General features: G+C 37.6%; 6 protein-coding genes across 6 annotated transcripts in view; 4 read left to right on the top strand and 2 right to left on the bottom strand.

Moving 5' to 3' along the window:
* The window catches only part of LOC149710022 (uncharacterized), a 43,375-nt gene that overhangs the window by 20,321 nt on the left and 8,569 nt on the right, over positions 1-14,485 (bottom strand). The gene's annotated exons all lie outside the window — the stretch shown is intronic.
* LOC149710028 (uncharacterized) lies at positions 101-6,222 on the top strand. Its single transcript, XM_089855991.1, has 3 exons — positions 101-431; positions 4,791-4,917; positions 5,285-6,222. The coding sequence occupies exons 1-3, from the start codon at positions 347-349 to the stop codon at positions 5,592-5,594; spliced, it is 522 nt and encodes a 173-aa protein (XP_089712117.1). The 5' UTR covers positions 101-346; the 3' UTR covers positions 5,595-6,222.
* LOC149710027 (uncharacterized) lies at positions 6,239-9,267 on the bottom strand. Its single transcript, XM_089855990.1, has 6 exons — positions 7,935-9,267; positions 7,535-7,647; positions 7,356-7,462; positions 6,752-7,294; positions 6,556-6,688; positions 6,239-6,485 (listed from the first exon to the last, which is right to left on the bottom strand). Exons 1-4 carry the CDS (start codon positions 8,491-8,493, stop codon positions 6,997-6,999), a joined length of 1,077 nt encoding a protein of 358 aa, XP_089712116.1. The 5' UTR covers positions 8,494-9,267; the 3' UTR covers positions 6,239-6,485; positions 6,556-6,688; positions 6,752-6,996.
* Positions 9,458-10,518, top strand: LOC149710026 (disintegrin and metalloproteinase domain-containing protein 10-like). Its single transcript, XM_089855989.1, has one exon. The coding sequence runs from the start codon at positions 9,848-9,850 to the stop codon at positions 10,487-10,489; it is 642 nt and encodes a 213-aa protein (XP_089712115.1). The 5' UTR covers positions 9,458-9,847; the 3' UTR covers positions 10,490-10,518.
* Positions 10,508-11,350, top strand: LOC149710025 (disintegrin and metalloproteinase domain-containing protein 10-like; the record flags this gene model as incomplete). Its single annotated transcript, XM_089860754.1, has 2 exons — positions 10,508-11,122; positions 11,321-11,350. Coding segments are annotated over 2 exons (645 nt in total), but the record flags the coding sequence as incomplete, so codon positions are not given.
* On the top strand, positions 11,349-14,179 carry LOC149710024 (uncharacterized). Its single transcript, XM_089860753.1, has 3 exons — positions 11,349-11,733; positions 11,791-13,416; positions 13,484-14,179. The coding sequence occupies exons 1-3, from the start codon at positions 11,543-11,545 to the stop codon at positions 13,839-13,841; spliced, it is 2,175 nt and encodes a 724-aa protein (XP_089716879.1). The 5' UTR covers positions 11,349-11,542; the 3' UTR covers positions 13,842-14,179.

The raw sequence follows: 14,485 nt of genomic DNA, 5'->3' as shown, positions 1-14,485 counted from the left end.
TAAATGCACCCAACTTCCGTGGAAGTCCGAAATAGTTTCCTAAATGAACGAATAAGATCTCGAATAAAAAGTATGGAAGGAAAGAGAAGGGGGGGAAACGTCGTGGAAAGGGGGTTACGAAGTATGCTGCCATCAAGTCTGTGCCTCCACCACCATCTCTTCACCCAAACCCAACCCATAAGATCCCCAATTCCAACTTGGAAGAAATTTCTCCGTTCGTGTCAGTGTGTTATAGCTAGTCTCGCGTTCTTGTGAGCCAGAAGAGTGTCGAGCATCCCCAAAGTTACGTAACACCCACTGAGTGCAAGAGGACCTTAAAAACGTGGTTTATAAAATATAATTCCAAATGGAAGGATTAAAATCTCGCCAATGTTTCATCTCCTCTTCATCCATCCTCATCTTGCTCTTGGTCTTCTTCTCCTTGACCAAAGGTAGGATGTGTCATTTACTTGTACAAGCAGGTATATAACCTTTTATTTCAAACGATAACCTTTCAGTGAGAGAAAACTCATTTTATAAAGTTATTTTGGGAATTTATATGGATGGGGTTTGGATTTGGGTTTTGCTTGCTTCTCAGTTTTAATTTAGCAGAAAGGTTTAGAGACGCGGGTTAAGAGTAGAGTCAAATGTGGGGTCGGATAGTTGGGGTTTTGGGTGAATATTGAAAGAGGGATTTTGGAAGACGAAAGAGAGGGGCCAATCACTCAGATTAATCGGTGTATACGCAGTGCCTTTGGCTGTACTAAAAGGATTACGTGTAAACTTTAAAAGGCTTGCCTTTGACAGTGTTAAAATGATTACACGTAATCCATAATCGGTGGTGTACAGGGAATTCGAGAGTGATTAGCCCCTCGGTCAAAAGCTCTCTCATGGGACTATGAATTGAAATTAATTAGATTTAGCTTCATTAATAACATAATTTTTAATAATTCCCTTACTGCGGAGATTAAACGTTTCAATTTTTATACCTTGCCTTTGGGGGACTGCAGTTTTTGGTTTAAAGTTTTACCTTCGCATTTTTGTTACAGAGTGGGGGTGTCTTCGGGATTAGATTAATTTAGATTAATAATTTTAATCACAACAAATTATACAATCAATCACATCAACGCGATTGATTGTAATCGATTACTTAACGTAATGAATCGATAATTATGATACAATAATTTAATCATATAATCACAATTTAATCTAATGGGACTGAGAGCCGAGTCTCGGATATTTATTTTTCTTATAATATATACTATTTTTAAATGGAATAAATTAACCTCTTTTTATTTTGCTAACTGAAAGATACTGGGAAGGTAATTTTTGACAACTATTGAACTAACTACCCACCCTCTCGGTTTGAACTTCAAACAAACCCAAGCTGGATTACTTCATCTGTAAAGAAAGGATTAAGTAATATTGGAAAATGAATTTTACGGCCATGCAATTGCAATATCGACTTTCTAAAATTAAATATTCGCTTTAGAATTATTATTTATTTTTTTCGGGTTTATCAAAAATCAATATAACTTAATTAACACTAATTACTTTAAACGTCTAACAATTTATAATTAAAAAATAAATAATACGAAATTAGAGATCGATTTAGATTATTTTGGGTTAAACGAAAATCCAAAATTAACTAACACTAATTACTTTAAACAGTCTAACAATTTATAATTAAAATAATTAATACGAAATTAGAGAACGATTAAGATTATTTTGGGTTAAACGAAAATCCATTTTACTTAACTAACACTAATTACTTTAAACATCTAACAATTTATAATTAAAATAAATAATACAAAATTAAAGAAAATACGCGCTTCAGTAGGTCTCAGCTCAGCGGGTTTTTTTTTTTTACTTCTGTTTCAAATTACGCAACAATATATCTACTTAGCAAATTTAGAAATTCGAAACGCCAGTTGACTCGATGGTTTAAGGCTGTTATAGACGACTGTGTTAAACCTTTTTTGGGGTCGACTAATTAACTCAACCCTTTTGGCCCTAAACTAACGAAGCTTTAATTCAAGCCTGTTACGAAATAATTTAAGCGAATATGTCATGATGAAGTCAGCGCTCGCTTCGAGTTGTCAGGGACAAAAATTTTTTTGAAATAATAAAGAGATAGTATAACGCGTAAATCGAGTATTAAATTTTGAACTGAAAAACTTTGAAAAATATCTGAACTTCAGTCAATTATCGTTAGTTTTTTGGGCCTTGGTCCAAATCAAGACACTTTTTACAGGGTTGCCACGGAATTTTCAGAACCAAATTCCCTGACTTTTCCAGGTTTTCCCTGACCATTTTCTGAGATTTTCCCTGACCTTTTAGGGCAAAAGTGTAAATTTTTACAGCACGTTTTAAGTGCTTATAATTAAATAAACTTTCTACATTAAGTTTTCCAATGTATTTGTTGCACCAAAATGAATAAGAAACATTTTAACTATAAATAACAGTCTAAGAGATTTTTAAAAGGCATTTACTTTATAAAAACAATTCTAGACATTTTTAAGGATTGCTCTAGAGTTTTCTGTGTTAAGAGAGGATGAGGAGGAGAAACTTTCATTACTCTTTCAATAAAGACTTATCCCCAGAAATTTTACCCACTAAAATCAAATTCCCCGACTATTCCCAGCCTTATCAGAAACACCCTGTATGTGTTTGGTAATACCTCGTAACGAAAATTACACCTTTTCAGCGCATGTGTGACTGTTCCGAGTGTTCCCGATTTTTCTGTGTGTAATGTGGAGCAATTCCAACTTTCTAAATTTAGCTGCATGAATTTCTCGCATTTTTTTATATTTTTGGCCACGCCTATTATTAGTCACGTGTGATAAGCTTTTTAAAGTTGGCAATCCGACGCGATAATGTATACCCCATGCACCGAGGGTGTTCTTGCTTTTTTTATTTTTTTTTTAGAGATGACAAAAATCTTAAATCTTCCAACTCTCTCAGAATAAGAATTCAAGATTACAAAGAATTTCGCCGCTGCCTAGATTATTAAATTATGTACTCCTACTAATGAGTTTTAAAACAGTGCCAAAAAACCCCCATAATTTTCTTTAAGGCGTGGGAATTATACATTTTGAAATATTAATTCTTACTTGTGGGTTGGTTGAATAAAGAGGTGTAGTAGATTAAAATGTAATTAATAGTTATTTATATCTTTAATTGTTTCTTTGCTTTAAATTAAAAAGAAATCTTTGAATTTTTTAATTTTATTCCAAAGAATATTTAAAATAATATTGGAATGAATTAAGTAGGTTAGAACAGGGATAGATTTAATTTTAGAAGTAGGAATGGAGAACAGAGTAACGTGGGCGCGCGTCAAAGTCCCGGACCCACTTCCCCGGGACGGAGGGGGGTATGAAAGAAGAGGCGGGTGGTCATAACGACAGAGGTAAAAAGGAATTAGGTATTTTTCGCCGTCCCCGTCAGCAACGTCATTCAAACGTAGTTTAACAAGTGAGCCAATAAGATAATTTCAAATTTTCGTTACCCAGTGTTGGAGGGAGGGGCTCTATACTGGGTGGTCTATGAGTCGGACTGAAGTAAATACTAACCGTTCTCCATTCCTACTTCTAAAATTAAATCTATCCCTGGTAAGAACAGGAGCAGATGACAAAGGAGTCTCGGACGCTAGCTTCCATAATGTAGAGGGCAATGGGATCCGCGAACGTCACGGTTATTAACCAAAATCATTACGCCAGTGCCCCCTCTCGTAGGAAATTTGAGCTTTATTTTCCAACCAATAGCGTGGCTGCAAAGTCTCGAAAGGAGATCTGGGAAATTGCGTCTGGAGCCTCTCTTTAAAAATACGTATCGTCTGCTTATAATTAGCCTAGGCTTAACGAGTATTAGAGTTAAAATGGATTTCAACGGCTTTTTAATCTTTTTTTTAGACTAAAATTGATAATGAAAAGCCCAGCGAGTAACGTATGTACACTATTAAAAAACTAAAATGTGTTTCAGTGCCAATTTTTTCTTAATTTCGTCTTGAATTAAATGATAGCTACAAGAGGTTGGGAAAAGAAATCACTCACGATCTTTTAAAACCCAAAAAGTAAGAGACAGTGATTTCGTTTCCAACCTCTTGTAGCAGTCAATTAATTCAAAAACATACGGAATATTTTGGCCCTAAAACACATATAACATTGTGTTTCGGCATCTTTTAAAACCTTGCTTTATAATTTGAAAACCCGAGCCCAATCATTCCAGTGGGCACAAATTGTTAATTAAGCCTTGGCTTACCTGGGTTTCTCTGCTAGTTTGGACTTAATTTACTATTTAGTAGGTTTAAAGTCACAAAATGTAGGCCTAGTCTTATCTTTTATCTTAATACCAACGGTTACAGCTGTTTGAATAAAGTATAATTATATTGTGTATATTTATGTCGCGATCGGATAAGACGAACCTCAGTAGCCACCGTTAGTCCGTTATTACAAAACAAATTCCCAGCAGACTTTGGTGCCAGATATAATCCACCAAAAGCATCGTCTGCTATAATGTCTGATAGCGCGTCTATGGCAAACGATACCGCTACAGCTGTGACGTACGCGGGTGCCATTGCCCTCTATATTGTGGAAGCTAGCGTCCGAGACTCCTTTGTCATCTGCTCCTGGTAAGAACAATAAACTTAACTTAGAGGACAGGCGTTAGACAACAATGTGAAACAGATGGCATAGGGGGTATAAAATTCTAAAGCGGGACAAAGCGTCCAGTATCAATATCCCCTATATAGGATTTATAAGATCCATGGCGAAATTATAAACTTATCCAACTAAATCAATTATTACTTTTAGGAAGTAATGGAGACTGTAACATGGACCACGCTGAAGAAGGTGCGAAATTATGTTCAAAGGCCTTCAAAGACACTTACGAAAACAACAAAATGAAAGTAGTTCAACATCCCAAGAAAACTGGCTGCTGGTAAGTCCTCAAGTTAAAATTCAGAGACCCTATATGTCATGGCATAAGTTTATAAGATATGTACCATAAGTAAGACACCACCTATACTTCGACTTCGTAATGCTAGAGACTTACAGCTCGAGCTAGTTCGAGAACGACAAGCTAGAATTGACTACACTCTCTTATTTAGTCTGTACTAAGTCTTTGACAGCGCCTCACCAGGCAATCATCGCTTTACCTCGAATCTAGGACCTACCTCACTCACTTCATGACAAGCTCCAGTTTCTAAGTTACCAGTGACAAACTTATCATGGAACATATCTTATGAACTTATGGTCTTGGTTCATCAATTCTTACTATACTAAAATGTCTTATCACACGCGAACAGTTTATCATACAATATGGGCGACTGTGTGAAGTATGCCTTCACGAAAGCCAAGTGCTCTCCCGAAGAGCACTTAGAAATGGCTAGTTTATTGAATGAGAAAGTCGAGGAGGCCCAATCCGAGATTAACAAGGGAGCGTCTTACATTGGCAGTGTCATTTGCGGCGAACAGAATCGGGCCAAGTGCGGACATTTAGTCGAAGAATACGACAAAGCCAAGGTTCAAATCGACGCTCTCAATGGAGCTTACAGCGCCTTAGTTACGCCTTTCTTGGCTGTCGCTTGTACCGTCATCGCCTTGTGTTTTAGTTAATTAGGGAACAATTAAATTAAACAAACACCCACCACTTATTTTCAATTGGTTACGTTTTATCATAAGTTTATGAATGTAAGTCTCAAAGGCTTTTGTAAGAAAACTTCTGGGTAGATGAAAATACGGCTTCCAAAATTATTTTAGCATTTAAATTCAACAAAATTTTAGTGATGGGTTTTTAATAAGTGGATTAAATCCAACAAAGCCCTTGGGTTTTTTTGGGATTCGAACCCTGCTCGCGATGGAATAAGAAAAATGCTCTAGATTATTTTCATTTTGCAACGAGTAGCGTTTTCAATTTTGTAACGTCAACAGATTGAGTATATGTTAACTGGAGACTTAAGAGGAAAATAAACTTATGATTAAATTGTTAAAATATAAAAAAAATATATTATTTTAGTCATATTGACGCGTTAATTTTTAAAAATATAATGTTTGAGAGTAATAATTGATGAAATAATTAATACTGATAAAATAATGTTTAAAATTACTTCGTAATTAAATTATAATGTTAAATATAACGATATTTGCAAATATAAACACGACAAAAACATGGTAGATTACGAATTAACTATAGTTTGTACTTCAAAGTCTTCCAGTAAGATAAACCAGAATTTAAAATAAAAACAACAAACAATAAACAGTTAAACCAGATAACATTTTCAATTTTTATTATTTTCTAAATACGCCAATTTTATTACTAATTGAAATCAAGTTTTTGCCTAGTTTCTGAGTAACGAATTTTCGCACGTTTTACTATGAAACGAGCACCCAATGTATTCTCTAACTTGTCCCAATCCGTATACAGTAAAAGTTCCAAAATGATCCGTGTTCGAACAGTTCTGTTGCAGAAAAGCCAATTTTACGCATTGCAATACATCGGCCAGCGCGCTAGAACACCAATTACATAATAAGCAAGGCTTAACATTAAGCCTAATTCTCTAAAATCTACGCGACTTACCAACAAATAACGTGGCTTTTAAACTCTTTATCAACAGAGTAATCCGCAAAGGAAATTCTACAAAACTGCGCGTTTACCATCGCCCGATAAAAATTGCACGTTGAAACAGTTTCATTTGTATTTGATAAAACGCCTAATTATTTAAAAATAATCGTGAAAAACCTTTAAAACTACATAAATTACATGATTATCTTACCATTTACGAGTGTGATAAGAAATACAAATCCCAAAGTCTTGAACACTAACATATTTGTACTTTTAAACCGCATTAGGCTTAGCAAAAAAAAAAAAGAAAGGCGCGAATCACTTCAAAAGTGGCGGGACCTATAATCACGCGCAACAATATTTGAAAAAAAGGCGCGAGAGACAAACAAGCCACGTGCAAAACAAGAAATTTTATTTCATAAAAATAATTGGTCGAATATCAGGTTACATAATCTTTTATAAAAGAAATGTAGTTGAGAAAAAAATTTGGTTGATTATAAATGGTACCATTAACCAAATATAATTAGAAACTGCACTCGCAATATTTGGATAGGGGTTATATCTTGGATGGTTTGCCTGGACGGGCGTATTATCGGACAGGGTCCTTCTATGGCATACTTTTTGGTACCGATAACAATCTAATTGGGCCATACCATGAGTCAAAATGAAAATCAACAAATTTTCATCGTAGTTGGCGAAACATTCGCCATTTTCAAAAGCACTAAAGATGCATTTTAGATAATCTTTCGCAGCGCTTAAATAAACAAAAAATAATTAAGAAAATTCAAAATTCGTGGAAATTTCAAGGAATTTACCAGCAAAAGCTTTCCTTGTCGTACTTAATGGGATCGTCTATCTTTATTTGATAACCCCATTCGCACATTGATTTCAGCAAATTTGTTAAATTGCGATTGCAAGATTCCTGTACGTTACAATGACCTAAATTTTTATCATTTTTTCCCCAGGATTATTGTACTAATTTTATCGATCGTACTTGCGGTAAATTTCGTTTCACGTCAATCATATTTAGATTTACATCCGGAGTAGGTTCAATGGTACTAGATTTAGGCTTAGTAGCTTCTGTTGTACGAGTTTCATTGGACATATCTGTGAAATACGACGTTTGGTTTCGGTTAAGTTTGGGTTCAGGTTAAGTTAGGCTTGGGTTCAGATTAAGTTAGGCAAGGGTTCAGGTTAAGTTAGGCTTAGGTTCAGGTTAAGTTAGGCTTGGGTTCAGATTAAGTTAGGCAAGGGTTCAGGTTAAGTTAGGCTTAGGTTCAGGTTAAGTTAGGCAAGGGTTCAGGTTAAGTTAGGCTTAGGTTCAGGTTAAGTTAGGCTCGGGCTCAGGTTAAGTTAATCTTGGGTTAGAGTCAATAGGGGACTTCTAGCCTTACCGGGAAATCTATTAAACACGGAGTTGTCATTTTCGTCATCTTCAAAAATAAAGGGTCCTTCATAATTTTTCTTTGGTAGTTTGTTCAAAATTTTCTCATCATCAGTTTTATAAATCTTAATTTTCTTAACTTTCATTAGTTTTGGAATTTCGTCGTCATCCGTGTCTAGTTTTTCATCATCATCGAAATAAATCCGAGGTTTCCTTTTCGAATCCTGTTCATCATCGTCGATGATTTTCACCTGAATCTCATGGATTTTCTTTGCAAGTGACGGAGGTTGAATTTCATCGTCATCTAGACGAACTTCATCCTTGTAGACACGTCGTTTCGAAGTCAAATTAATATTTTCGTCATCTTCGTTATTCGTCACCAAGTCCATAATAGTTTTTCTTTCCCCTTTGACTTTATCTTTGTCGTTTGAAAGCATAGTAATATTTTCGTCATCCTCAACATTCGTCACCAAATCCAAAACAGTTTTTCTTTCCAATTTGACTGTATCTTTGTCATTTGATCTCAAAGTATTATTTTCGTCATCCTCGACATTCGTCACCAAGTCCATAATAGTTTTTCTTTCCTCTTTGACTTTATCTTTGCCGTTTGAACTCAAAATAATATTTTTGTCACCCTCGTTATTCGTCACCAAGTCCAAAGTAGTTCTTTCCACTTTGACTTCATCTTCGTCGACGTTTACGGTGTAATTACACCCACCTTTATATTAATTTTTTAACAGTCTTATTTTGTTACTGAATAAAGCCCAAAATAAATAAATAGAAAACATGCCTTGAACAATGCTACAAAACAACAGCACCGCGATGAGAAAAACACCTTTCTTGACGATTTTCATTTCAACACGTTAAGCCTAACTTTAGAAACACTTTTTGAAATTTCAAATTGCACGAGATATCACGCGCGTAAAGGTCAACGCGCGCACCATGACCCCATTCAATTATAAAGAAGGTTGGTAACCATAGTTACCACCAAATCACGTGCTCTAAAAATACACTAAATTCAAACTTATTTTGTCCTTGAAGTCACTGTAATTGCATCTTATCGAGATGAATCTCAACTTAGTTCTCGTTTTACTAATAACGCTTTCACTTTATCAGCAAGTAAAATTAAAGGAGGGGTCAGTTAAAACGTTCTGCAACGTCACTTTAAGTAGAGTTATGGACAACTCATTCGAGATGATTATATCTGAGCATGTTATAAACATTGAATTGCGTGAAATCGTCTCTGAAAGACGTGGAATCGACCCAATTTTCCTACAAGTTTATACGTCAAACGATACATTCGTCATACCGGGATATGAATCACCTCGGAAATACGAAGGACATTCTACCAATTACGAAGGCGTTAGTTTAACCGGTTTCCTAAAGAACAATTACTTTCATGGAATGGTTCAATTCACCGATAAGGACGAGGTCTATTTCATAGACGAACACACCCGTGTCATTGGAGAAAACTGGTTTTCGTTCAAAACCAGCATGCATTTTTATCAAGGCTTGGAACAGACGCGGGAAACCCTACGAAATGGTACCATAGGTTGTACCATCGATTCCAAAGCCTCTGTAAAGTACCATTGCCCGAATTTGAGGTCAAAAACATCTGGACCGGCTCCAAAACGTCAGACAATTGTAAAGAAGGTTTTACACTTGTGTAGCTTGGAGTTGATCGCCGATCCAACCTTCTTCGAAGAATTTGGCCCGAGTCAAGAACAAGTCTTTTTGAAAATGTACAAACACATCTCATTTGCGGATGCGCTTTTGCGTCGAACTGATTTTGACGATAACAGCGTTCCGGATGGAGTCGGACTTATTGGTAAGACAAGTACAAGTCAATAAAAGTTGCCTATTAACCTTGGACTTGTTGCTTACTATCCATATATTCTATATATTCAAGTTCGTAAAGTAACTATGTACCAGGATTGGCACAATCTCCTTCCTTCACTTTACCACCGACACACAATAAACGGTAAAATCATACCGGATGAATACTTGGATTATCTATCCAAACGCAACAATGACGTCTGCTTGGTCATATCCTTTTGCCATCGAAGTTTCACCGAAGCCATAGTTGGTGTCGCCTATGTCCCTGATATGAATAACCCGACACAATTCGGTGGTATATGCGAACGGGCAATAAAGTATCAGGATGGTAGCCTACGGAGACTGAACGTGGTAGCCATCACTACGAAATCAAGTGGAGGACATCTTTTACCGGATGCCTTAACGACGAGCACGGTTATTCACGAAATAGGACACGCTTTCGGGAGTTCACACGATGATAGTAGATGCAGTCCAAGATCAGAACAAGGAGGACCTTACATCATGCATCCGCATACCTTGGAAGGTTACCAATCAAACAATTATTATTTCTCGCCTTGTAGTAGAAGACAGATTAGTAAACTATTACGAAGTAGACGAAGCTGTTTGGAAACGAATCATACAGGTATGCTAGTCTTTGGTAATAGAGTCGACATGTTTTGTTTTCTTCTTGCGTGTTACTTGAGAATCTTGCACGTGCTTTGTGTGGATCACTCTGGACATTTGGTTTAAAAACCTTGTTTGTGCAACACGTACCATCTCTGTCTCTCACCTTTCACAGGTTCTTGGTGCGGTAATGGCGTGAAGGAACTAGGCGAAGAATGCGACTGCGGTATGTCCGACTTATGTCATATCCTAGATCCTTGTTGCAACCCTCCTAGGCCAAGCACCAACACCTCGCAACCAACAGGTTGCACTTACAAGGAAGGTTACAATTGCAGTCACAAAACCGACCCATGCTGTACGGAACAATGCACGATATCCACCGGTACAATCAAACGAATATGCCATTACCAACAAGGTCTTTGTAAAGTACCCAATATCTGCGATGGTACAAGTCAATTTTGCCCCAAAAATGATACCTTCAACGATACTCAATGCGAGGCTGAAGCTTGCGTTAAATCAAACTTGGAAACTTGCGTTTGCCCCGAAGATGATTGCAAGGTTTGTTGCGTCTCCGGAAATGTTTGCGGCAATTTAATAATAACCGGACACGCCGTTTTATTGCCGGAGGGGTCGTCTTGCTGGGGAGGTAGTGGTATATGCAATAAAAACGGTGTTTGCATTTCATCGGATGAACATAAAAGACAACTGGCTATTATATATTTTTTGCCATTAATTGCTTTTATATTTATTATTTCCATGGTATGTTTAATGCCTGTTTGGTGTAAAATTTTTAACCAATTCCGAGAATGATTAAATGAAACCAAATTTGATTAAAAGTGAATATATTATTATTACAAAAAATATTATTATTTTTAATTTTACTTGATTGTAATTAAAACCAGAGCTATCATTGTATGACCTTAACTCTAAGATAAACTTCCCAAAATTTTATTTAAGGAGGTTAAAGTGACTATGAAACACGAATAAAAAGTTTGATAAACATGGTAACTAACAAAGAAAAGCTTCAGATTTAATTTCTTGGCATTACACTTTACTTCGATAATTTCCAGAACTAAATCGATAAGGGAGATTCATCGTGGTATTAAATTTCGAGATAGTTTATAAACAGTTTATATTATTTTCGAAAATTTTAATTTAATAATTTTGCTCGACGCGGACATGAAGTCTTTATACTTCTTGTTCGCGATTTTACTGTTCGCGTTTGTGGTTGATTTCGCAAATGCTAATTGCGATTATGGGAAATCATTGTCCTGTTGCGGAACACACGTTAACTTCATCGTTAATTCCTATAAACAAAACTCCCTCTACATAACAATCAACCCGGCCAAAAGAGCCAGAGATATTTGTTGGTAAGTCTTTTTTGAAAAAAAAATTTTCAAACATTAATCCAAATTTTCATTAACTAGTCATATGAAACATGTGGAACGTTGTCTACTCGTCGACACAGATTGTCGCCCCCTCTACACAAACTTCGTCATCAATTTATACGACAGTTTAAACCGAGATAACATCGACTGTTTAGAATACAACCGTTACCCATGCGCCGGAATCAAAAATAAACCAGGAATTCCAAATTTCAGTCTGGTAGATTACAGATCTCATCAGGATCACGGAGCACACTTTAAGCCTCGCCATAATGTCAACTCAGTCGCGCAAGACGTAAAAGATGCGGGAAATTCTCTCCTGGATAAAGCCATCGACATTTTGAATGGACCCGAGCCAAGACCTACCAACTACGCGGATACGGTTACCGAACCTGGACTTACACTCGAGACCGTTGACACCTTGAATCTTGAACCAACGACGGTGAAAGAACTGTCATTTGGGGAAGAAGTTACGTCCAATTGCGATGGTCAGGGTGAAGAGGAAGGCGAAGGAACCGCTGCCCCCTACTTGGAAGGTGAAACAATTACCACCGAAACTCCTGTACAAGTAGAAGCGAATTCGGTTAAAGTCGTTAAACCAAAATGTTCAAGGAAACAACCCGAGATTGAGGAAGTCGTACTGGTAACAACTGAAGAATCTAAGCCAGCAGGTTGTGCAGGCGAACCGGTTCCTGATGCCGCTACTGGTACTGAGCCAACAACAAGTGATGTTGATTCTAAGGAACAGGGTATAGTAACCACGGTACCAACGGGTGATTCAGGATCACGAAAAAGCCCCAAAGGGTGCGCTTTAGTAAAAGAAAACCCTTCTGAAGGTCCAAGTGCAGCAGGGACTAGCCATGAACCAACAACTGCGGCGGAATCTGGAGAAGTTCTGGCTACGAACGCGCCTGAAGAACAAGGTCCAACTGAGGCTGTAGCTTCTGGTGAACAAGGCGTAACCGCAGCCGGTTCAGGGGAACAAAACCCAACTGCTGCGGGTTCAGGAGAGCAAAGCCCAAATGCAGCCGGTTCAGGGGAACAAGGTACGGCGTCTCCAGGATCTGAAGGCCAAACAATTCAAACCCCAGTGGAATCCGGCGAAGAAGGCACTGAAGCTACAAATGTTGGATCTGGAGAACAAGGTCAAAATGCCCCGGGATCCGAGGAACAAGGAAAACCTAAATCAGGGTCTGGAGAACAGGCTCCAGCTGGTAATGGCGATTCAGAAGAGGAGAGCACAAACAAAGCTAACGTAAATTCTGGAGAGATGCCAGAAAGCTCCACAAAAACTAATGAAACTGATGCTAACAAACCCGGCAATGATAATCACCATGGTGATCATAAACCTTGCGATGATAATCATCACGGTCATCGTCATCGTCATCACCATGGCGATCACAAACCCGGAAATGACCATCGTCATCATCATGATCATCGTCATCACCACGGTGATCACGAACCCTGCAATGAACCCGGTCATCATCATCACAATGGTGATCATAAACCTGGCGATGATAATCATCATGATCATCACCACGGTGGTCACAAACCCTGCAACGATAATCATCATGGTCATCATCATCATCATCACCATCACCATGGTGATCACAAACCCTGCCAGCACAAAAAACCAATATCACCCGAGGAAATTCAAGGAGCATGTTGGTAAGTCAACGCAATTACTTAAGGTAAAAAGTTTGAGTGGCATTTAACGATACTATATCCTCATTAGCTTGGGGCGGTACTTGAAACCATGTTCAACACGAACCTCGAAATGTCATCATCTGTATCAATCCGTCAATGCATTCCTGGCCAATTTTGATTGTCCTAGCATGGACATCAGTAAAGATTGCTTCATGAACCAAGACAATGATCAAAATCAACAACTAGACGGATTTAGATTTAGTCAACTTGGTCCTCAAAGCGCAGACACGAGTCTTGGCGGTAGTTCCGAAGAACAAGACGAAATACCTGCACCCAGAAGGCACCTATTCTTAAACAGAAACCAGGGGGTTCGACGCGGGTACTTTAATAATCGTGGGAAAGTAGCCAAAAAGGGAAGTTCGGAAGAAAACGAAGCAGACGATTAAATATCTCATATTTTAGAAAAACCATTAGAATCGACGTGCATTGTTTTCGATAAAATTGTAAGGAATAAACATAGATGTAACGTTTTGTTTATAAATATGAAAGAAATTCGAAAGAATTTTCCTAACATAAATTTCACACACGATGGTAATAGAGAGTTTAAGCAACTTTACGACACAGCTGAATCATTGAAGGGGGGAAACGTCACAGTTGGGCCTGCAAATAAACGGAGCCCGTTTTCACCCTCCCTCCGTGGGGGCCGCTGAAGAACTCTATGCTAAATTTCGCATACAATAAGGCGCCTGGATTGGGACTAGCGAAACCCCGCCTCAAAACTGTACTTTCCCCCGAATATAATATGATTCGTGCATAGTTCAACTTGGCTTCATCTACCTAGACAACTTAAACTCTCTAGAACTACTACGTCAATGACCGATGGGAGTTCGTTTTTACGCATTACCATGCACCAGTGAACTGAACTGAAGTGAAGCTAAAACGTATACAACGACTAAGTCAATTTCTACTATAGCGTCGAAGCTTTTAATTTAAATTGATGTCACTAATATTTGATTCCAATACTTTCGTTGCCTTCCTTGACAGACCATAGCCATTCAAGAAAGGTACGACGTTGCCACGGGAATTATGT

This window comes from Phalangium opilio, unplaced genomic scaffold, assembly GCF_054372755.1.
Source record: "Phalangium opilio isolate 3A_F unplaced genomic scaffold, DU_Popi_V2 ptg000011l_1, whole genome shotgun sequence".
Lineage (NCBI taxonomy): Eukaryota > Metazoa > Arthropoda > Arachnida > Opiliones > Phalangiidae > Phalangium > Phalangium opilio.
Note: the sequence above shows the minus strand (reverse complement) of the source record. Positions and strands in the feature narration are given on the sequence as shown.